Genomic DNA, 23,453 nt, shown 5'->3' with positions numbered 1-23,453 from the left:
GAAGTGTATGTAACCCAAGGTACCACTGTATTAGCTAGTAAACCTCAGTAACCTTCCACAATATTGATGTCAAATTTCTTTTTATCTTATCTGGGAAAGGTCTGATGAGCCCATTTCCATTCCAAAATTAATTCAGTCAGGGCTCATAAAATGACACATAAGAGCTAATGTTGTATCCACAGAAAACAAAACTGCTGTAGGTGAAACTGCAGACTGTGAATGACGTCTAATCCAGGGGTGTTGCTGTCAATGAAGATGTCTCTGTTACCATCAAGGAACTCTTGTTTGTCTGGGCAAAGCCACCACTGATTGACAAAATGACCCATAATGAGTTGTCATAAATGATAAAGCAGTGATATTGAGCAAATGTTACAGCTCAAATTAAAAATCATCACAAGTCACTCACTTGTCATTTAGGCAGCCTGACCGTGGCCTGGCCTTCGGTCGTGTGGGTTGGCCTTTTCTTTCTAACTGTGCTGCTGGCTTCAGTGAATGTAAGAGCACCATTCTGTTAAATTACTTATGGTCATACAAGGACAGGAATTTAGATGGCAGATGCATGCCTACTAGCATTCAGAGAAAGACTGTTGAGTCCCAGGAGCACACATCCATATTAAGGAAGCATGGGAAAGCATTTAATTAGTCTCTAGCTAAAGGGAAACAAGAAAATCCCATCTCTTTTTGGCATGCATGAGAGGAGAAGCTCCTTCCCCGTCCCTTTTGCATGTTAGATTTTATTTACTCATTGCCAAGAACAGAGAGTTGTGGTTGTGTTCCTATTAGCATCCCATAATTGGATAGCATGCTGTAGTCTTTTTGCAAAAGCCCATTCTTTTTTTCTTGTTTCTTTTTGAAATAAAAAAATTATTTTCCAAAATAATAAAACTTTTAACCATAATAACTGGATACTAGTGTAGTTAAAAAATACCATAAAAACAATGCAAAATAATCATAACCATAACTGGCTTATTTTAATAATATTCAAGCAACTGAATAGGGCAGTTGACATAAAAAGGTCTTCAAGAGTCCCCTGCAAGTGAATATAGAGGATACCTCCTGAATATCAACTGAAAAGTCTTCCACAGCATGGGACTGTGACCCTCAATTCCCAACTTCCATTGAAGCCGGTCAGGCTTCTGAAACACAAGGTACAACTAGAAGTGGTTTGGAATGAGAAATAGTTCACAGGTCTGTTTATCTGGGTGCCATTTACCCACACAACTTGATTCCCATCCATGGGAATTCTCCTCTTTCCTCTTCCCCTGGGGAAGGAGAATAATAGGAATAATAGGGAATAGCAGAAGCCGCACAGGAAAATGCTTTCTGCACACCCCCTGCTGCAGCTGCTGCAGCACCACTGCTGAGATCAGATCCACAGCCCCCCACTCCCAAGATGCCTTTCCCTTTAAAAGAAACAAACATGGTAGATTGAATGCCAGGCTTGTTAAAGAGTGCTTCAAAATGATGTAGTGTGGAAGTTATTAAATCAGCCCTCCCCGACAGGCAGTTTTCTTCTGACTTTAGGCTGGTTAGTTTTCTCTCTGTGGCTGTTTTTCGGTTCCCTCTCTCAGACCAAATCCAGTGCTCAATTTCATGGAGTCTTGGGCTCCATTAATGTGCATGCAGACATCTTGTCTTTCTTTTTTTGTTCATAAGTGAAGCATAACATGAAAAATTCAAGTCAGTTTGGAAGCTGGCTATTCTAGGTGAATCTGGGTTTTTATAAATACATATTGTATTAGGTAGCCAGAAATAAAGAGTTTAACCAAAGGGGACTAAAATAAGCAAAATAACACCAAAGAAGTATCCCAATTTTTTTCAGAACAGACAATGCATCTCTTGTCAATTTTTTCAATAATGGATGGATGTTCATAGGAAGTGTTGTAAATTTGTATCAGACATAGAGAAATTATGCCTGGGAACTATTTGAATTTGCCAGCATTAGAAAGCCGCCTATTTGTAACTATTCTCTGGTTCTTTTCGTATCTACACTTGCTGCTGAAATGAAACATTGCAAGCAGCCCTTAGATTCCCCCATGACCTTCACAACAACTCTATCAACAAAGCTTGTCTTGTTCAGATGTTTCTGCTGGATCAGTACACCAGATCTTATCATATGCAAAGTAACTGTTTGAGGATGCTTGATAACCTTAATTCCTATGGAAAGAATATTCTTGTCAAGTAAGATACCATGCATAAATTCAATGACAGTCCATTGCTGTAAGGAGAAAAGGGGGCTGGGCTGGGATATACTGCCTTATTTTTCCTTTAATATACTGTATTGTTGATTTATTGTCCCCCTTTAGCATGCTGACATGCTGGAACCTCCCAAATATTTAATCATTTATTTAGATTTCAACATTAAAAGAAGCCAGTACTGTGACTGAATTTTGTCAGTTGAAGATAACACTTCAAAAAGTTTAATGCTACATTTTTATGAATAGAAAAATAAGAGGATTATGGTATTTGTGAAGAACCTATAATTAGGCAACAAAGAAAGAACTGCTATTTTAAGCAAGTGGTTTTTCCGATTGCTTAAATAACAGGCATATAACCTACACAAATAGATTGTTATCATGTTTTGGTAGCTTATCATGCTTCCAGCATTCAGGGCTAACTTGGATATTTTCCAATGTCAATCTTCAAGTTTATAAAGAGCTGCTTAATATTGGCTGCATTCAGACATCATGCTAAACCACAGCTGGAGATGGCTAGGGCCAGTCCTTAGGAAGTCTTTCACATGATGCTGCCAAGAGCCACTCACAACCTCCCCCCTCCCAACGTGGCCACAACTGTGCAACACTTTTTTCTGCTTACATTTCATAGATCTATAACCTGAATTCTATGGATTTTATATATCTATGGACTGGGGCATGCATGTTGGGTAGATTGCGGTGGTGGGCAGCCACTGCAAATGGGAGTCAAATTTGCTCCCATTCCAAAGATGCCTCATTGCCCGTCCACAGCTGAGACACGCCCCCCCCAGGGCAGAAATGGTAGCACAGGTGCACCAGGCTAGTCAGGACCCCTTCAGAGTCCTTGGGGGGCTCAGGCAGTACCCAGCCTGGCTGACCATTGGTCCTGGGGCAACCCAGTCAGATGGGGTGGGGTGTTGTTCATCAGAGAAATGTTGGGGGCATGCTAATGGAAGTGGGGAACTTTGGAAGCAACTTAGAAGGGGATATTTTAAAGGTCCAACAGCCTGTATTTCCACACTTTACTTTGCTGCATATTTTGTGATTTTAAATCTCTCACCAAATACAGTGGTACCTCTGGTTAAGTACTGGTACTTAATTCGTTCCGGAGGTCTGTTCTTAACTTGAAACTGTTCTTAACCTGAAGCATCGCTTTAACTAATGGGGCCTCCTGCTGCTGCTGCTGCACCGCTGGAGCACGATTTCTGTTCTCATCCTGAAGCAAAGTTCTTAACACGAGGTACTATTTCTGGGTTAGCGGAGTCTGTAACCTGAAGTGTATGTAACCTGAAGCGTCTGTAACCCAAGGTACCACTGTAGTACTTTCCCCAAACCTGGATCAAGGCATCAAATCATCTTACCATCACTGCATAAGTACCGAGGGTGCACAGGACAATTCTATACCTCTTTGCTGCTTTCAGATTGCCAATCCTACTATAACATACAAATTTGCCAGATTTTGCTCAGCAGCTCAAGATGCAACGGATGGGATGCTCTTTCACACTCTTTCACTCTTGTCTGATGTTCCTAACCCTTCTTTTAGACTTACTTGGATTCTTATGAACTTTTATATATATATTCTGTTTTAACTCTTTTTAGTGAGTTGTTTTTTTTTTAGATTTTTAATGATTTTAAATTATTGTACCCCTCCATCCTTATCAGGGCCGGATTTGGGCTTGATGAGGGCCTAAGCTACTGAAGGTAATGGGGCCCTTTATATGTCCAGCTGCCCTTTGTCAACAAATTATCACTGTTTTTTGTGTTGAATATATGCTATATATGCCCATTACTTACATCATAGGAGTCTACACAACACAAAACACTGTTGCTGTGTGTAGGTTTAATTTTATTTGTTTTTTATCTTATGTTTTGGAAATGTACATCCAGTTTTTTTCCTTTAAATTTTTAGTGGGTCCCTAAGCTAGAGCTTGTCTAGCTTATACGTAAATCCAGCACTGCTCCTTATGCTGGTCTATGGCCGTAATATAGTGTTGGTTTTGATTGATTGATTGATTGATTGATTGATTGAATCGAGGCATCAAGGAAATTCTCCTTTTATTTTACCATATTTATTCTGTTCCCTTTCACCAAACCAACAAGAGTCTCTAGAGTGTGAAGGGCCAGACCCCCCCGGGGAGCATTTTTGGTGACTCACGACTAGTGATTTTTCCGGGGGGGGGGGAGGTTACGCAGGGGGACGCATACCCCAAAACATTTTGTGAATCTAAGTTTGGTCTCATTGAGGGCAGTATTTCAGTGTGAGTAGGAAAATGAGAGTACCCCTCAACATTTTTTTAAGAAAAAAAGCACTGCTCACAACTCTGTTAATACAGTGTATCCACATCCAGCCCCCCAGCCTAGACGCTGTGTGGGGGGGGGGGATTCAAAGGCTCAGTGGATACTCAGTCTCTCTTTCAGCTGAGGGAACAGATCCATGCCGGGCTTGCCTGCTTCCTTCCCTCTGGACAGAGAGGGCTCCACTTTGTTTTTTGTTTTTTGTTTGTTTATTTTTTATTTTTTATCTATGTCATTTTAAATTGTAATTGATATTAATGCCGTATTCTTAGTTTTAGATTTTATGATTTATGTGGAAATTGTTTTCCATTAGGTTGTGTAGCTTTCGATGTACTTTATTTATGACTTCTGTTATGTTGGTAATTATGTAAATCTTGTCATGTCGTAAGCCGCCTTGAGCATTGTTTTCACTATGGAAAGGCGGCATACAAATAAGATGACGACGATGATGATGATGTATACTCTCCTAATCCCTGCCATGGGAGAGGGACTCTTCCATAGGGCAAATACTTACCATCTCATATAAAAGTTTTCTTTAAATTATTATTTAAATTACCATTAAAAATAAGCTATATCTGAATATAATTAGCCATGTTTTCCACTGTGTCAAGCTGGTTTATATATCTGTATTCACTTTTCACAGTATCTTTCCCAGGAAAATGTCACAGAACTAGAACAATTCTAGAGTTTATAAAACATGAGACAAACATCTTAAAATATATTTTTTTGGAATGCTTCTTAAAATATGTGCTGGCAGCAATTACAGGAATGTTTTTTCCTCCTAGAGTACATGTTGCAATGGGTATTCTCTAGAGAGTTAGTAATCAGTAATGGTTTTACCTAGAATTTAGGTTACATTTAAGAGGTAACAATTCAATGTTTTATTCAAAGTGCTGCTCAGATCCTTTTTTGCTATTAACCTACTTAAGTCTGTTTTTGTTGTGCAGAGCAAACCTGAAGGAAGCTTGATCTTGTTATGTTTTCAGGGCATCTAAGAAAATCAGTTTCTTTCGACAACAACAGCTTTCTTCTGAATTTAAAGTATTCAGTGAGGTGACATTTATTAGTCTTGTCCTGCTCCCCAACTCAAAGCTAAGACACATCCCTATTTTCTGATGCCACTGATTTCCACTGAGCTCACCCACGATGGGCTGCAGTCGTGGAGGAGCCCCAGCGGCCAGCATGGCTAGTGGAAGAGGAGGGACGTCTGCCCCTGCCCTCTGCTGAAGCCCAAAGTCTGCCCAGCACAGCCATCCCAGACCGCAACCACCTCTCCCTTCCAGCAGCCACCAGGCAGTCCTTACACGGCTGAAATATGGCTCTGAGCCTCTCACTTTCCCCCTACTGGCTGGTAGGTTTGGAGGTGCGGGGGGAGCAGAGCTACCAGCGCTGGCGTAGTAGCTCTGTGGGGCATAGCACCCAGGACAGTGAGGTCATAGGAGGGAGAAAGTGGGGTGGCAGTGGCAGTCAGGGTGGCACACAGTGGGAAGGGAAGCAGTCGTGGCAAGGAACATCAGAAATAGGTGCAGGGCCCCCTCAATGCTGACAAATCTGCTATACTTACTGCATTTTTCCTCTGAGCAGATTATTCTTCAGCATTTGGTTTGTGTGTGTGCCTGCGCGTTCTCTCTCTCCTCCTTATTTTGCTGCCAAGGGAAATTTACACTAAAATATTCAGGCATACCCAGCTGAATTATAAATGCTGAGCAATACTGGAATAGAAGCTGCTCTTCTAGTAAGAGGACCATAATGTATTAATAACCCTGACTATAAACAGAAGCAGTTCACTGTCCGCAAGCAGCGTCTATTGTTAATGTTAAAGCAACTTGCATTTATGAGACACCTGCAAAATCTCAACTAGTTTAAATAAAGATGAACAATTATAATTCTGGACCAAACATTTGTTCACCCTGAATTCCTATTGCCCATCTGAAGCAGAGCTCTGAAAGGGCATCATAGGATATGCCAAGATCACTCAAACATAACCTGCAGTGCTTTAGGATTTCATCTTCTACAGGGAGTACTGATACCTGATTTCCATTGTTTCTACAGCTTATCTTGCATCTTTGGATTTCTGTTTTCTTGATAGCAGACTCCCATCAATCTTTGACAGAAAGAATAAATTTGCTTCCTTACCTCCTGAGACTGATAGAATAAAATGAGTTTTAGTGTAGTCTTATGCTTACTCCGGATACATTATCACTCCTTGTGCTTTCAAGAAGATGGCAGGATGTAATTCATCTTTTCCTTCTTTGTAAGGAAACTGTTCTACAAAATGTTGGAATATGCATGTTAAAACAAAATCAGAAAAAGCAACAGCTATGTTGAGGCTGGGCATCCCAGCTTGGGCAGAGCATCTAGACAAAAGGAAAGATCTGGAACATTTTGTTTCATAGGGTTCTCTTAGGGCATTGCTAAGGAACACAACAGATTCTAACAGAAGTTGTAACCATCCATTGTGAAGATGGAATATTTATTTACTTCACTTAGATGTATAGCGGGACACGGGTGGTGCTGTGGTCTAAACCACAGAGCCTAGGACTTGCCGATCAGAAGGTTGGCTGTTCGAATCCTCGCGATGGGGTGAGCTCCTGTTGCTCGGTCCCTGCTCCTGCCAACCTAGCAGTTCAAAAACACGTCAAAGTACAAGCAGATAAATAGGTACTGCTCCGGCGGGAAGGTAAACGGCGTTTCCGTGCGCTGCTCTGGTTCGCCAGAAGTGGCTTAGTCATGCTGGCCACATGACCCGGAAGCTGTATGCCGGCTCCCTTGGCCAATAAAGCGAGATGAGCACCGCAACCCAAGAGGTGGTCACGACTGGACCTAATGGTCAGGGGTCCCTTTACCTTTACCTTTAGATGTATAGCACTTGTCTTGTTACTAAAGCTTGGAATGGGAAACAGCTCTCTCATACCTGATTTATTCTTCAAAGCTCCATTACTTTGGTGCTAAGTCTATGGCATCTCCTAGGAGCCAAAAATGACAGTGTGTCACTAGGAGCATTTTCACTGTGACCACAGTGCACAGGCAGGTGGAATCCTTCCTTCCTCATCCACAATCCCAGTGGAAATCTCCTCTCTCCACACACACACACACACACACACACACACACTCCACACATGAGTGTTAACCTTAAATAAATTATCCCCTTTGCATCACACCAGACTCGTCTGACAGACGTTTACTGCTCAGCTGCAGATAACTGATTTATTGGACTATCTCCTCCTACTGAAGAAATGTTCAGTTGTGTGGACTGAATGATGATTTGCTTCCTTTCATTGCATATAAGCTGAAGCAAATGGCCCAAGTTTAGTGAATATTGACATTTTTGCATGTGAATATTGCCACCCTCAGACAAGTTATATTTCATACATACACTGGTGAATTCTTGCATAATTCATTTCTGCATATCCAAAAAGTAGAGAAATCTGTATCTGTTTTGCAGGTGTATGTAGCATTCATTTAGGACTCTCAAAATACACATGTCAAGGTCAACTGTTGCTGCCTTCTTGCATTTTGCTATCTATTGTTCATTTTTGAATCATTTTGATTATCTTAAACATTTGTTTATGTCCCCTTTCTTCATCTATACCCTTAATCTCCCCCCTTTTTTAAAAAAAACTCAGAAAGGTTTGTGACCTTGCTTTAATTTTTAGTAGAACAATAGTCTGTTCTTCAAGAACAGTGCAACTTGTTTGCAGAAGGAATTTGTCATTTTAGGTGTGCATAATGTGATAGTCAGCCCTGACTTCTGTATATCCAGAAGGTTGGGAAGAGCAAACCTCTTTCTACCATTTGCTATATTCCATGTCACCCTCGTCATCATTTTTCCAAACACCAAAAAGGCAGGAGTGGGGTTGTTTGGTTGGGCAGGGGAGGAGACAGTTTTGCTTGTGTGTCTGCTAAATGATTTGTAACAGTTGAGCTGGTGCGCTCCTCCTGCTGGTTGCATAGGATACAATAGTCTTGTTGCTGTGACAATGCTGCTGATCCCCTTAAGTGGCTTAATCCCAGGGAGCTGAGTAGTGGAAGGTAGTTGCTTCAGGGCTGGATGACGGCATCTCATCTCTACCTTCTACTCCTTTTTCTGCTGGACAATTATCCTGTGCTTGGAGGGTTTGTCAGCCTGATGCAAAGCACATTTAAAGCACATGGCCTCCTCCCAAAGAATCCTGTAAACTGTACTCTGCCTCTCACAGAGCTTATAGCTCCCAGGATTTCAGGAGGAGGCAACGTGTTTTAAATGCACCATGTGTCAAGCAATAGTCAAGATGTTTGCCGTATCTTCATTTGCAGTGCTATTTTTCCAGAAAAAGAGGTTCCAGAAGTCACCATGAACTCCCTCATACTCTTAGAATGGTAATGGTACCCACCAGAGAGGGACTGGAACTGAGTTCCGGCGAGTTCCGGCTGGAAAAAAGGCCCTGCTTATTTGTTATGCAATGAAAGAAGAAAATATATCTGATTAAAAAAAAATTACCTAGCCTGCTAGTGCCATGAAATTATTAAAGCAGACTCATTCTTCAGATTATATACAGTGGTACGTCGGGTTAAGAATTTAATTCATTCTGGAGGTCTGTTCTTAACTTGAAACTGTTCTTAACCTGAAGCATCGCTTTAACTAATGGGGCCTCCTGCTGCTGCCGCGCCGCCAGAGCACAATTTCTGTTCTCATCCTGAAGCAAAGTTCTTAACCTGAAGCACTATTTCTGGGTTAGCGGAGTCTGTAACCTGAAGCGTATGTAACCTGAAGCGTATGTAACCCGAGGTACCACTGTATATGTGTGTGTCTGTGTGTGTGTGTATTCATACGTCACGATTTCCTAATCTTTCCTTTATTGGGATAACGGCTGTCGAGAGCCCTCCACAATGTGAATGTATTCTTCTTGGGAGATGTAGCGTCTGGGGAAGTGAGAACAAAGAAGAAGAGGCCTGGCCTGGGCTTAGTTACAGAACTCGGCAAAAGGTTTTGGTTCCTTGCACGCACACACACTGGATTTAAAAGGGAGGGGGCAAATTACCCCAAACTGGGTAGAGAGATCTGTCCTCCACTGACCCCTCCCACAGATATTAGGGGATTCCCTCATCCCACTGCAGCCCCCAGCCCTTGATATTTCATAGTATGGCAGTATAGAAATACTTTTGTAAAAAAAAAAGTATATTTTTATGCATAAATAAATAAATAATATTTTTAAAACAGACAGTTCTTAAGATGCTGAATTTAGTAGTTATAAAAGCCTCGGAGTATCGTGGCACCTTCAAGATGAACACATTGAATGCACATTGTATTCAAGTTTTAAAATAAATGATTTATCATTGTTTTTGCTAAATGGTGCTAAACAGTGTCACCACATATGAATGAAGGAACAGTGGTAGTGAATTATCTCACCACTGCCAAAAACTCATGTAAGTGAAGTTCACATTTCTACAGCAGTTAGGTCAGCCATTAGTAGCTTTCCCAACTTCTTGCTCTCAACAACTGCCAAAGTAGAACGAATCATGAGTTTTTCACACTACTATATGATAGGTTCCATATAGAATTTTCCTTTCTGTTTTGAAGCTTCAAGACTTTTCTATTTCTGTTAAATATTTATTACTGCTGTGTAATGTCTCCATTTCTTGATGAATTATTGGACTTGGAATTACGATTTGCATTAATGCTAGGCAGTGAACACAATACCTATAAGGCACATTCAAAGCATATTCTTTCCCTCAAAGAATTCTGGACACTGTAGTTTGCCCCTTACATAGTTATAATACCCAACAACCCTTAACAAACAACAGTGTCCAGAATTCTTTGAAGGGGAAAAATTTGCTCTGAATGTATAACCTGTAGGCAGCCAGTTGGGTTTGCCCACAGTATCTCTGTATTTCAGATTCTTCAGGGCTGAATATAGACAGACAGACAGACAGACAGACAGACCTGGTGGTATTGTGTTCATTTAAGTGCCACATTTAAAACATTAAAAATGTCTAATGAAAAACAATCTATTCTTGCATTCCAGATTACAGTGTTTCGTATGGGATCAGAAGGACACCAAGATATTGACCTGGCCATCTTGACAGCTTTGCTAAAAGGTAACACAGTGGTACATCGGGTTAAGAACTTAATTCGTTCTGGAGGTCTGTTCTTATCCTGAAACTGTTCTTAACCTGAAGCACCACTTTAGCTAATGGGGCTTCCTGCTGCTGCTGCACGATTTCTGTTCTCACCCTGAAGCAAAGTTCTTAATCTGAGGTACTATTTCTGGGTTAGCAGAGTCTGTAACCTGAAGTGTATGTAACCTGAGGTACCACTGTAGTGTTTTCTGCACAGAAAGTCCTTGACAAATTTACACACATTTCATCAGTCCTGCATTGTATGATGCCTAATTAGCAAACCTTTAGTATCCCAAGGTATGGTCTGAAGGTGTAAAAGGTTGCTAAAACGAAGCAGGTTTGGGACTGGCCAGTGTCTGGATGGGTGCCTGCCTGAGAACCAAGTGGGCAATGCCTTCCATGTACACTTGGTTCCATTATGGGGGAAAGATAGGATATGGGTAAAAGGTAAAGGACCCCTGGATATTTAAGTTCAGTCAAAGGCAACTATGGCTTGTGGCGCTCATCTCGCTTTCAGGCCAAGGGAGCCGCCGTTTGTCCACAGACAGCTTTCCGGGTCATGTGGCCAGCATGACTAAACTGCTTCTGGCGCAACGGAAGCCAGAGTGCATGGAAACGCCATTTACCTTTCTGCCACAGCAGTACCTACTTGCACTGGTGTGCTTTCAAACTGCTAGGTTTGATATTGATATTGTGATATTGTGAGAGTCAGTGTGGTGTAGTGGTTAAGAGCGATAGACTTGTAATCTGAGGAACCGGGTTCACTTCCCCACTCCTCCACATGCAGCTGCTGGGTGACCTTGGGCCAGTCACACTTCTCTGAAGTCTCTCAGCCCCACTCACCTCACAGAGTGTTTGTTGTGGGGGAGGAAGGGAAAGGAGAATGTCAGCCGCTTTGAGACTCCTTCGGGTAGTGATAAAGCGGGATATCAAATCCAAGCTCTTCTTCTACTCTACTTCTTCTTCTAGGTTGGCAGGAGCTAGGACTGAGCAAAGGGTGCTCACCCTGTCACGGGGATTCAAACTTCTAATCAGCAAGACCAAGAGGCTCAGTGGTTTAGACCACAGCGCCAATCACAACAAATATTTTTACCCTCGAAAAGCAGAGACAGCTCAGATCAGATTAATTTTCATTATGTTAACATAATGACATAGTGACACCTGGCTTGAAAAGGTACATGTGAAAAGGATCTAGGAGTCTTGGTTGACCGCAAACTTGACATGAGCCAACAGTGTGACGCGGCAGCTAAAAAAGCCAATGCAATTCTGGGCTGCATCAATAGGAGTATAGCATCTAGATCAAGGGAAGTAATAGTGCCACTGTATTCTGCTCTGGTCAGACCTCACCTGGAGTACTGTGTCCAGTTCTGGGCACCACAGTTCAAGAAGGACACTGACAAACTGGAACGTGTCCAGAGGAGGGCAACCAAAATGGTCAAAGGCCTGGAAACGATGCCTTACGAAGAACGGCTAAGGGAGCTGGGCATGTTTAGCCTGGAGAAGAGGAGGTTAAGGGGTGATATGATAGCCATGTTCAAATATATAAAAGGATGTCACATAGAGGAGGGAGAAAGGTTGTTTTCTGCTGCTCCAGAGAAGCGGACACGGAGCAATGGTTCCAAACTACAAGAAAGAAGATTCCACCTAAACATTAGGAAGAACTTCCTGACAGTAAGAGCTGTTTGACAGTGGAATTTGCTGCCAAGGAGTGTGGTGGAGTCTCCTTCTTTGGAGGTCTTTAAGCAGAGGCTTGACAACCATATGTCAGGAGTGCTCTGATGGTGTTTCCTGCAGGGGGTTGGACTCGATGGCCCTTGTGGTCTCTTCCAACTCTATGATTCTATGATTCTATGACATGACAGATTCAAGCAATGTGATATGCAATATCTTTCACTCTACACATATACAGACTACTGTGTTGTTTCTGTTTCTGGGTGTATTTTTAAGCCAAAGGGTGTGAGTTTGGAGGAGAGGAGAGAGTGAGTGAGTTGCTGAGTCATTATTTGCTGACCATTTTCCAGCAAAAAACACACTCTCCCAAGCTATTTTTTCACCTAGTAGACAATTCCCCCAGGTTTTATTTGTCGGGGGGGGGGCGGACCCAATTCTACTATTTTATTTTTATTTCATAAACTTTATACACTGCTTGATTGAAAAAACAAACAAACCTCAGAGTGCTTTACAAAAAACTAGTCTTTAGCTAAAAATGACCAGAAGGGCCTTTTTCTCTCTCTTCATCCATTCTCTTCATGAACTCACAGCCCACTAAGAAACTTTTTGTTAATAATAATAATCCTACAGAACTCCCTTCAATGTGTGTTTTGAGACCCAGTGGTCCTCCATTTATAGCTCTCTTGTCATGTTAGGGACTGGAAGGGTCCTCATCCCTGCTGAGTTATAAGAAGGGCTACCATCCTAGTAGAGGGTTGTTATTACTTTATTATTATTCCCCCAGTCTTTTTCCCCAGCATGGTTTGCAAGGCTGCCCAAATCCTTACAGCATCTGTCCTGCTAATATCTGGAGAGCAGCACGCTGGGTGATGCCTGTGTTTTTCCGTTGCTGCAGTCTAATCCGCTGTTGTGCTCATGGGAGCATATTGCTAAGCTTACCTGCGCCGGATGCATCCTCTGCATTCCTCCTCGCTTGTAATTGTGCCATGAATGATGCTCAGAAGGCCTCCATCCTGCAGCTGCTCAGCACATTTGCTCCCATCCTCTTTGTGTAAGGGGCAAGGAGTGTCAACCATGAAATGGTTGTGTGATGGCTTTTGAATCTAAAGTGCAAGACATTAGCATAGCATAGTATGTGGAACTGAGAGGTGGGCATTTTACATTCTGTAAAAACCAGAACAGCACAGCACAGCAAAGCAGCCTGTCCCTCTTCCCACCCCCCACATCATGGCACAGAAGCCAGAGCAAGGGGAGGTCGATCTGGAAGATCCTGACTAGTAAAATAGGCTGATGGCTCAGGTGGCAAGTGGCTCAGGTGGAGATGAATGTGGAGGAGTCCTGAGTATCAGCTTCCCTTCTTTACAAGTGGATACTGTGCATAGTGTTGTATTGTTGAGTCTTTGATAAAAAGGCAGAAAGCATTTGCCAAAGAATCAGGATTGCAATTATGCTTCTTACCTTATATCCTAAACAAAACTACTTTGGACCCTACACAGCTGGACAGAACTACTTTTTATTCCTTGCTTTTGCAGGAGAGGGATTTCCCGGCCACTGTATGCCTTCAATCAAATTGGATATGCTATTTAAAAAACAAACAAAAATGAATACTGTGGACTAAACCAGAGATTGGATTAAAATGCATCCATAGTGCCTGATGCTTAATAGAAACATGCAGCAGAAGCAGAAGCAGCAAAGATTGTGATTTGCTCTGTTGTAACAGTAGTATGATGTAAATCCACCCCAGAGGCACAGGGTAGAAAAAGCAGCTTTCTAGCACAGATAGACAAATGAAGGGGGTATCCTAGCAACAACACAGAAACCATGTGATGTTTTTAGAGCATTTTTTTTTTTGCCTTGATAAGGTTTCGTTCCTCTTGAAATCTAAAGGGAATGTAAAACAGAGAATCAAAGAGCTTCCTGCCCAACAGAATTTCCAGATGATTGACTAATTTAAATATGAAGAGGGGGGGAATGTAGAGCTCATATCTGTGAAATTCTGTTATATCTGCTCTAATCATCAAATCATAAATTTGAGTAATACATAGGAGATCTATGCCCTAGTAGCACTTGTGAACTTTCTTGACCACCTCTTTAACAGTTCCTTCTTGCTTCAACAAACAGTTTCTGATTGAAACCTGCTGATGGCACTTATATTTTACATAATATTTACCGTATTTTTCACCCTATAGGACACACCGTCCCATAAGGCACACCTAGTTTATTGGGGGGGAAATAAAGGGGGAAAAAATATTTTCCCCCCAGGCGCGGGGCTGGGGCGGGGGAGGCCCAAGTTTCCCCTGACCCCAGTCCCCAAACAGGCAGCTCTCTGCAAGCCATGGGAGCCCAGCGCTGGCTCCCGCTGCTTGTGGAGAGGTCCGCGAAGCCTGGAGCGCTGAGCTCAGCGCGCGCAGGCTTCGGCATGCAGGCAACTCTCCGCAAGCAGCGGGAGCACTCCTGCTGCTTACGGAGAAGTCCGCGAAGCCTGGAGAGCGAGCGGGGTCAGTGCGCACCGACCCCTCTCGCTCTCCAGGCTTCAGCGAAAGCCTGCATTCATCCCATAGGATGCACACACATTTCCCCTTCATTTTTGTAGGGGGAAAAGTGCGTCCTATAGGGCAAAAAATACGGTAGTTATTTGTGTTTTGTTTCTTTTGAATATATTTTATATTGCATATAAAATATGCAGTATAAAAGAACCAAGGTGGTGTTTACCACAAATCAAAACAATAAAAATGATAGCATCATAGAAAGACTGAAAAAAATACATCAGAGTTCATCAGGAATCTCAGCTAAAGCATCCATGACATTTAGCCATCCAACCTCTCCTTAAGAACCTCCAAGGAAGGAGAGTCCAGAACCTCCTAAGGGAGACCGTTCCACTGTTGAACAACTCTTACTGTCAATCTTCTTTCTTGTAACTTGAAGCCACTGCTTCAACTCCTACCCTCCAGAGCAGGAGAAAACCAGCTTCCACTATCTTACATTGACAGCCCTTGAGATATTAGAAGATGGCTATCATATCTCCTCTCAGTCTCCTCTTTTCCATGCTAAACTGATGGACTTGCAGTAAATAGAAAGACAACGCAGAGTCAAAAGTCCAAAAGGAAAAACTTTTACTAAAAGGCAAAGGCTTGTTACAAAAACTCAGACACACGAGGTACAAACGAAAGTAAGAGGGAGAGAGCAGCTTGCTGACCGCAAGAATTTATCTTTCCTGGCTGAGCGTGACCTTGAGATAGTCAAAACAATATTTGCACCAGAAATGAGCCTTCTAGAATCTTCCAACACTTTCCAGTTTCTGCCCTCAAATACTTTAGTCATGACACTTCCCCAAAGGCTTTGAAGAGCAGAAACATAGACAGAAACCAATTTATTTACACACTTTATTGATAAGATTCAGTCTTGTAACTAACTCAACATGCTGCGCTGTAGAAAGCACTTTAGTAAAAAGATCTGACAAATTTTCTTGTGGTTGGCAATAGATCAGCTTAATAACTTTATGTTGTTTGTAATCCTTAACACTGAACAACTTGATAGCCACATGCTTTGTGTGTGTTGTATTGTTTCCTGAATTAGCAAGTGCAATACATGATTTCTTATCTTCACAGAATGCTACAGGCAGTTGCACTCCATACACTAGGTCATTAAGTACTTGGATGTGATTTCGTTACATGCTTCAGATAACGCAGAAAATTCTGCCTCACATGTAGATGTGGCAACAAAACCTTGCTTTTTGGATTTCCAACCAATTAATGAACCTTTGAACATGACCACTAGGCCACTTTTTGATTTTCTGGTTGATGGACAACTGGCAAAGTCACTGTCTACAAAAACCTGTAGATCACTAGAATTATACAGATGTATTCTCTTAATAGCAGCCCAATTATTTACATTAGGGCTACTGACCTTTCTGCTTAAAATACCTACACAATATCAGCTCTTGACCACTAGCTTAAGTACAGAAGAGATCCTAAGACTGATTGGTATAGATCCGGTTGATCAAACAAAACATCACTCTCAGTCTTTTGAAAGTCAATGGTCATAGGGGTGTGTACATCTTTACAATCCTGCATTCCTAGCTGTTCAAGCAGACGTGAAATCTTTTGTTCCTGACACAATAGAAAACTTCCATCTGGTTCTCTGCATATTCGGACTCCTAAACAATGACTGATTTGTCCTAAGTCTCTCATTTTGAATTGTTTTTTTCCAACTGATTAGCCACTTTTTGAATTTTACCTGTGGAACTACCCGCCACCATCAGGTCATCCACAAAAATCAATAAGGTAAAGGTAAAGGTAAAGGTACCCCAATCAATACCAAAATCAATACCAATATGTACCGTATTTTGTGCCCCATAGGACGCACCGGCCCATAGGACGCACCTAGCTTTTTTGGGAGGAAATAAAGAAAAAAAATTATTTCCCCCCAAGGTGCGGGGCTGGAAGAACCAGGTCGGGGAACACAGCGGGAAGGCGCACTCCACCTCCCCGCTGTCCCCCAAGCTTGTGGGGCTGGCAATGGGGAGAAGTGCACTGAGCCCAGGACTGGAGGCAGCTCTGCGCAGCCATCGGGAGCCAGGCGGGACTTCGCGCCCTGCTCCCGATGGGCGCGCAGAGCTGCGCTGAGCCCGAGACTGCAGGCAGCTCTGCACAACCCTCGAAGCCGGTCTCCCTAGGGTTGCGCAGAGCTTCCTGAAGCCTGGACAGCGAGAGGGCTCGGTCCACACCGACCCCTCTCGCTCTCCAGGCTTCAGCGAAAGCCTGCATTCGCCCCATAGGACGCACACACATTTCCCCTTCATTTTTGGAGGGGAAAATGTGCGTCCTATAGGGCGAAAAATACGGTAATTGTCACCTGATCCCCTTGTATATAAGTAAGAGTCAGCTATGTTTCTTTTAAAACCAAGGCTTAGACAATCGTTCCAGGATTTAGCACTTTGTTTGAGTCCATAGACAACCTTGTCTAATTTCCATACCAAATCATTCCCTTCCTCAAACCCTGGGCATTGTCGCATGTATATCACCTGATCCAGAGAAGCATTCAGATATGCAGAAATAATGTCATAATGATTCACTTCTAATTTCTTGGCAGCTGCAACTGTTGAAGCAAGCCTTACTGATTCTGCTTTGGCAGTCGTGTAAAAAGCTCATCAAAATGAATTCCTGATTTTTGTGCAAAAACCTTTGCTACCAGTCTTGTTTTAAAACGTGTGTCACCAGACACCAGAGTCTTCCGTTTAAAGACCCATCTACTAGAGATTAACTTTTCACCTGGTGGCAGTTTGGCTAGTGTGTATACCTTGTTTTCTTTGAATGATTCCAGCTCCTCCTTCATGGCATCAAACCACTGGGTTTGTTCCTTAGGAGGTAACTCCAGAACCTGGGCAAAGTCCTGTGGCTCTGAATAATTAGCATGACACACTCTTATTTCACCAAAAGTCAATCTGTCAGGGGTATGCCCTTGGTAGTCTGTTTGCAATTACCACTGGGCTTTCCTCCTCCTGTTCCTCCTGCTGTTTTTCATTCTGTAGCTCGTCCTCCTCCTGTTCACTAGATGAAACACTTTGTGAACTATCAGATTTTGGGGAAACATCTCCCCCTCCTTCCTGCCTTTCCTTTGCAGCTGCCTGTCTGAGAGGCTCCTGTTGCTGCACTAAAGGAGGTATTAGAACACTAGGAGTAGACAAAATTGGGTATCTGGGCAAAGTGGAAGCAACAAGCACAGAGTCTTGAAAGAACTGGGGCTAAAACTGATGCTGGTTGGCATTCAAAGCAGAATAATAAACAGCTGATGAACTATTTTGATCAACTTGATATTATTCTGCTACAAGAAACATGGCACGATGACTCTATAACAGGCATCCCCAACCTGCCGCCCTCCAGATGTTTTGGCCTACAACTCCCATGATCCCTAGCTAACAGGACCAATGGTCAGGGATGATGGGAACTGTAGTCCAAAGCTTCAGGAGGGCCAAAGCTTGGGGATGTCGGCTCTGTAATGCTTAACAGATACAAATATCACTCATTGACAGCCACTCCCTCAACAAAAGGCTGTGGGGCCAGTGGGGGTCTAGCATGTTTCATCTTCACAAAGTTGAATGCAACTACAACAGCCATGATTCCATGCAATCCGTTTGCAACTGCTGTCTTGGTTATAGTTTTGAAAATATGTTTAATGCTGATTAACATCTACATGCCACCTTGTAAAAAAAAAAATCTACTGTAAATACTATCCAGACAGAACTAGAGTTACCCGAATCCCTATATCCTACTGCAGTGTTTATCACTGCAGGGGATTTTAATGCACATATGGGAGCCAATAATGTAAATTTGTACACCCATTATAATTGGAGTCTGGAACCAGATATTTACTTAGTCAGAAGTACCTCCTGTCAATCTAAAGATCAGAAATGTAATTATTCAGGGCTTTGTTTAGCCCAAGTTGTAAGGCGGGAGGGGCTTGCTAATATTAAACGGTATGACAGAGGGCGATCAGCCCAGGGAATATACCCACTTTACAAAGCATGGAGGCAGTGAGATAGATTATATTGCCATCTTGCGATTTGCATATAAGTTTGCCAGGGAGTTTGAGGTGGGCCATAATATTGAAAGCGATCATCTTCCTCTAACAATGGTACTAGTAGACCCAGTATTTAACAATTCTTCCCCAAAAACTCAATTTATCTCTAATGCAAACTTCGGTGTGACTGCAGGCAATAGAATTAAGTGGATGCCAGTACTCAGTCTAGCACTGACTCACCTTCTTCATGCAGATGATTTAAGGACTATTCATACTGCTATTATCTCAGCTACCTTTGCTGCTGAGGTTATGAATTTATTTAAGATCTTGACTGACAGGTTGCAAGACCACTTGAGAACTGAGATCAAGAACAGTGGCTCAATAAGATCAATGGGATCTAAATAGCCTAAAAAGATTGATGAGGGCATTCGCAGGCTACTGCCAAAGGGAACAGCTGGCAGTGAATTACAAGAAAACTAAAGCCATTGTGTTTTCAAGAAACTATAGGGCCCGTAGATGGTATATCAGTTGAATCAGTTGATGGAACAAGTTAAAGTCTTTAAATACCATGGCCTTATTTTCTAGTCAACAGGGTCATGGGGATCACATCAGAAATATGCAAAGCAAAAAGCTTCACAAAGTGCCAAAATTCTGACACTTTTTCCATACAAAAGGTAGCAATCACATACCATCAGTCCTTGAAGTGTTTAAAGCTAATCCCCAGCACAGTTATTATGTGGGGCTCAGATTTGGACCTTGGATCTACTGAAGGTGTTCAATCTAAGTTCCTATGGCAATTTTTTTCTGTTCCATCCTGTGTTCCAAATGCTTCATTGAGCTTAGAGGCTAACCTCCCCTCTGTTGAATTACAGATTTGGCGTAGGATATTTAATTATTGGCTTTGGCTAAATTTAAACCCCACCAGTCTATTACCCTTATTTTCATAAGATTGTCATGAGAGCGCTTGGACTAAAATTGTCAACCAAAAGCTTTACTTTTCTGGTTTATCACCACAACAGTTATTAACACTGAGCTTCAGTAAAGCAAATAATTTAATTAGACAGTGCCTATATGATGTCTGGTGACAGAATAATCTGGCCACAATAAGGAAATTTTGTCCATGGTATGATTATTTTCCAGCTAGTCATTTTGACACTTTGGCACCCTACTTGCAAAATTTAACAATTTCAAAATACAGACGCACTTTCACTTTTGCAAGATTGAATATGCTGCCTTCAGCTGTATTTGAGGGTCGATTTCAAAAAAATCCACTGGAAAAACAGTTATGTCCCTGTGGAGATGGCAGTATTGAATCAAGAGATCATGTGCTTCTGGCTTGCACTCTACACAGAGTGTGTAGAGGTTAATAGCACCTAACTTGTTCCAATGAAATGTATCATTACAAACTTTAGCTAGTTTAGAGAGTAGGAATAGTTAAGTTTCTTTTTATATAATTATTATTATTACATAGTAGATCATGCAAAAGCCCACCCTGGACTCTCACCTGCACTGTGTTTCTGTCTTCTGCTCACGTCCCATGACATTGTATTTAATAACGTACGCTCCCCCCCCCATCTTTTTGTATAGGAGCCAATGCATCTGCTCCAGATCAACTGAGCCTAGCATTAGCCTGGAACAGAGTAGACATCGCTCGCAGCCAGATTTTTATTTATGGGCAACAGTGGCCGGTACAGTATATATACACCTCTAATATCATAATTTTCAGTTTAATATGGGCAGGGGGGATCATTTTTAAAAGGGATTTTCTTCTTAAAGGAAATGTTGCCATCTAGTGGCTTCTGTAGTCTTTAGCATGACAGGTAAGGAATTTATTTGTTCCAAAATGTGCAGTTGGGCAATACCTTTATTAGGACCATCTAAAATGTCACAAAATGTCAAGTAATAACTCTTTGACAGGCTGGATGTTACCCAGAGTAAGAAGGAGGTGGAAACAGCAAAAGAAAGCAACAAAAAACAAAATGTTGACTAGAAGTTGTAGCCAGAATGTCTGTATCCCTGAAGGCGCATCTCCATCCCTATCATTGAGCCCGGACTCTGAGGTCCAGCTCCAAGGGCCTTCTGGCGGTTCCCTCACTGCGAGAAGCCAAGTTACAGGGAACCAGGCAGAGGGCCTTCTCGGTAGTGGCACCCGGCCTGTGGAACGCCCTCCCATCAGATGTCAAGAAAATTAACAACTGTCTGACTTTTACAAGACATCTGAAGGCAGCCTTGTTTAGGGAAGTTTTTAATGTGTGATGTTTTATTCTGTTTTTAATATTCTGTTGTGAGCTGCCCAGAGTGGCTGGGGAAGCCCTGCTGGATGGGCGGGGTATAAATAATAAATTATTCATTCATTCATTCATTCATTCATTCATTCATTCATTCCATAAGCAGTAGCAGTGGGCAGGAGGGCATCCCTCACCTGAATTCCCATCATCACTGCTGTTTTCCAGGTCAAAGTGGTGCAAAGACACAGGCAGAGCTGTCTTGGCTCATGTGCATTGTGCCAAGCTCTCCTCTGCCTCCCCCCCCCCCCCCATCTCAGAGCTGCAGCAACCCAGACAAGAGGTCTGCAAGTGCTCACAACAGGTGAGCGCAACGGCTCCTCGGACTACCGGCCATCAGTCTCAGGATGGAGATTGCGGATGGGTTGGGATTGTTTCTGCAAGGTGCTGCCGGTCTCAGATCACACCTAAGATTCTGAGACAAAGAAGTAGTAATTGACCCCCATTTTTGGAAACAAAAAGCCCAGATCTGTCTCCAAACCCTTCTGGCTAGGCAGACAGCCAAAGAAAAGAGAAACATGGCAGCCTTTAGATTAGCAAAGTTGGAAATTAGTATTGAGTCTGCCAAGTGCCTTTTTACTCCTGCTCTCTGCCTAATTGTGAACCTTTGGGCAGGATGCAACTCACTTGTTGTGTGGACAAATTGAGGTCCCCTCGGGCAGTGGGTATTTCTCCCCCTTCTCTCCCATGCCCACAACCTGTCCATGCCCTAAATCTGCTCTGGAGGTTTGGAGTAAACCGCAGAAGAGGGATGGGAGGCGCAGGAGAGAAGAGAGGGGGAAGTCTCCTGGTGTGAGGGGGAACTCCTTCCCCACTCAGCACAAATTGAAATATACCCTGTGTGTTTTGCTTAAGGCTACAGATCATTCCATCATCATCATCTTCATCATTAGTAAGCTTGCTTGTTTTTGTTACGTATTCACATAAATCACATTGTTTTGTCTTTCATCCATTTTTTAAAAATTCATATTATTATTCCCATTCATCTTCTTTCTTTGTGGCAGCTGTAATTTTATTTTCTCAGAATGTCCCAGGATTGTGTTGAAAAGTCATTACATAAACATGGAATGTTTTGCTGGAATCTGCCTTTAAGATGCCAGAAGAGGTGTGGAACTGACCATATTTCCTCTCTGTACCAAAGCTGGGCATTCACCTTGATGTCTATATCAAACTGACCATGAAGACAGTCTGACTGGCTTATTTCCTTTTTTAGGTGGGATCCCTTGAGCAAGCCATGTTGGATGCCCTCGTATTGGACAGAGTAGATTTTGTAAAATTGCTCATAGAGAATGGAGTAAGCATGCACCGTTTTCTCACCATCTCCAGACTAGAGGAATTGTACAATACGGTAGGGCCAAACTAAACCAAATTTTCTATCTGTCTGTTGATTTTGCTTGTTTGCTTCAACTTCCACAAGCTGGTGTACAGAACCTCCATCCATGGGGCTACTTTGGCCCACCAGACTCTTTTCCCCAAGCCACATCAATCAGATTTTTCCAAACTGAAGGTGTTTATTTCCAATTCCAAGTTTATTGTTGGCACCGAATAGTAATGTGGGTTCATTTACTTCTTTTCATTTTGTTTGATGACAGGTAGCTAAAAATAATCATTTCATGCAGTGCTTTGGGGATATCTGTATGCAGAAAGCATCCCTCCTCCCTTTGACAAATCTTCATTTTGATCGTGACATTTGTGTTCAGAACAGTATTTATATTAATCCAGAATAAAGGTGGTATAATGCAGTGGCAGATAAAAGCCTATGAACTTGTACCTCTCTCTGATGAATACCTACAGTGCATATATAAGTGCCATCTGGCCAGTACATTTGCCCATTCAAGGGTCAGATATTTGTAAAAGATGAACACTATAAAAATTGCCATGCTGTTGATGGTTTAGGAAACCATACCAAACATCTGTGCCATCTGTATTTTGTTTCAAATTACTTCTTTTTGATGGGTTAAAGCTATTTGGTCCTCTGTTGTCCTTCATTTTCAGAGACATGGACCATCCAACACTTTATATCATCTTGTCAGAGATGTCAAAAAGGTAAGAGTCCAACGGGTGGACAGTAGCTTGAAGGTAATGCTGTGGCTGCTTCTATCTTGTCCTTAGAGACAGCCCCTGTTTTGCATGAGCTTTCAGTAAGAGCCTTCTCCTGTCTTCTGCCGTTTCAGTTGTGCAGTGTGTGTCTGTACTGATTCTCAGCCTTCTGTGTTCAATGCAGTTAACTGGGCTGCTCTTTCAGTGACTTTAGATGCTTTGAGATAGTGCTTTTGCTAGCGGAATTGCAGGTGTTTTTCATGCCATGTGGATTTATGCTGTTAGCTGTATTTTTTATATCCACCACTATTTTGGATGCTGATTTTTCATGTTGCGGGCCAGTGCTGGA

General features: G+C 42.3%; 1 protein-coding gene across 6 annotated transcripts in view; it reads left to right on the top strand.

Moving 5' to 3' along the window:
- TRPM3 (transient receptor potential cation channel subfamily M member 3) overlaps positions 1–23,453 on the top strand; it is a gene marked incomplete at its 5' end in the record, with an annotated part of 420,896 nt that overhangs the window by 339,109 nt on the left and 58,334 nt on the right. For all 6 annotated transcript variants that reach the window (XM_079995989.1, XM_079995985.1, XM_079995990.1 and 3 more), the window contains 4 exons: positions 10,496–10,568; positions 20,367–20,467; positions 22,278–22,412; positions 23,060–23,110. In XM_079995989.1, coding sequence (XP_079852115.1) covers positions 10,496–10,568; positions 20,367–20,467; positions 22,278–22,412; positions 23,060–23,110 — 360 coding nt within the window. The remainder of the gene's footprint in view (positions 1–10,495; positions 10,569–20,366; positions 20,468–22,277; positions 22,413–23,059; positions 23,111–23,453) is intronic.

Source organism: Podarcis cretensis, assembly GCF_951804945.1.
Source record: "Podarcis cretensis genome assembly, chromosome: 11".
Lineage (NCBI taxonomy): Eukaryota > Metazoa > Chordata > Lepidosauria > Squamata > Lacertidae > Podarcis > Podarcis cretensis.
This window is presented reverse-complemented; position numbering and strand designations above follow the sequence as displayed.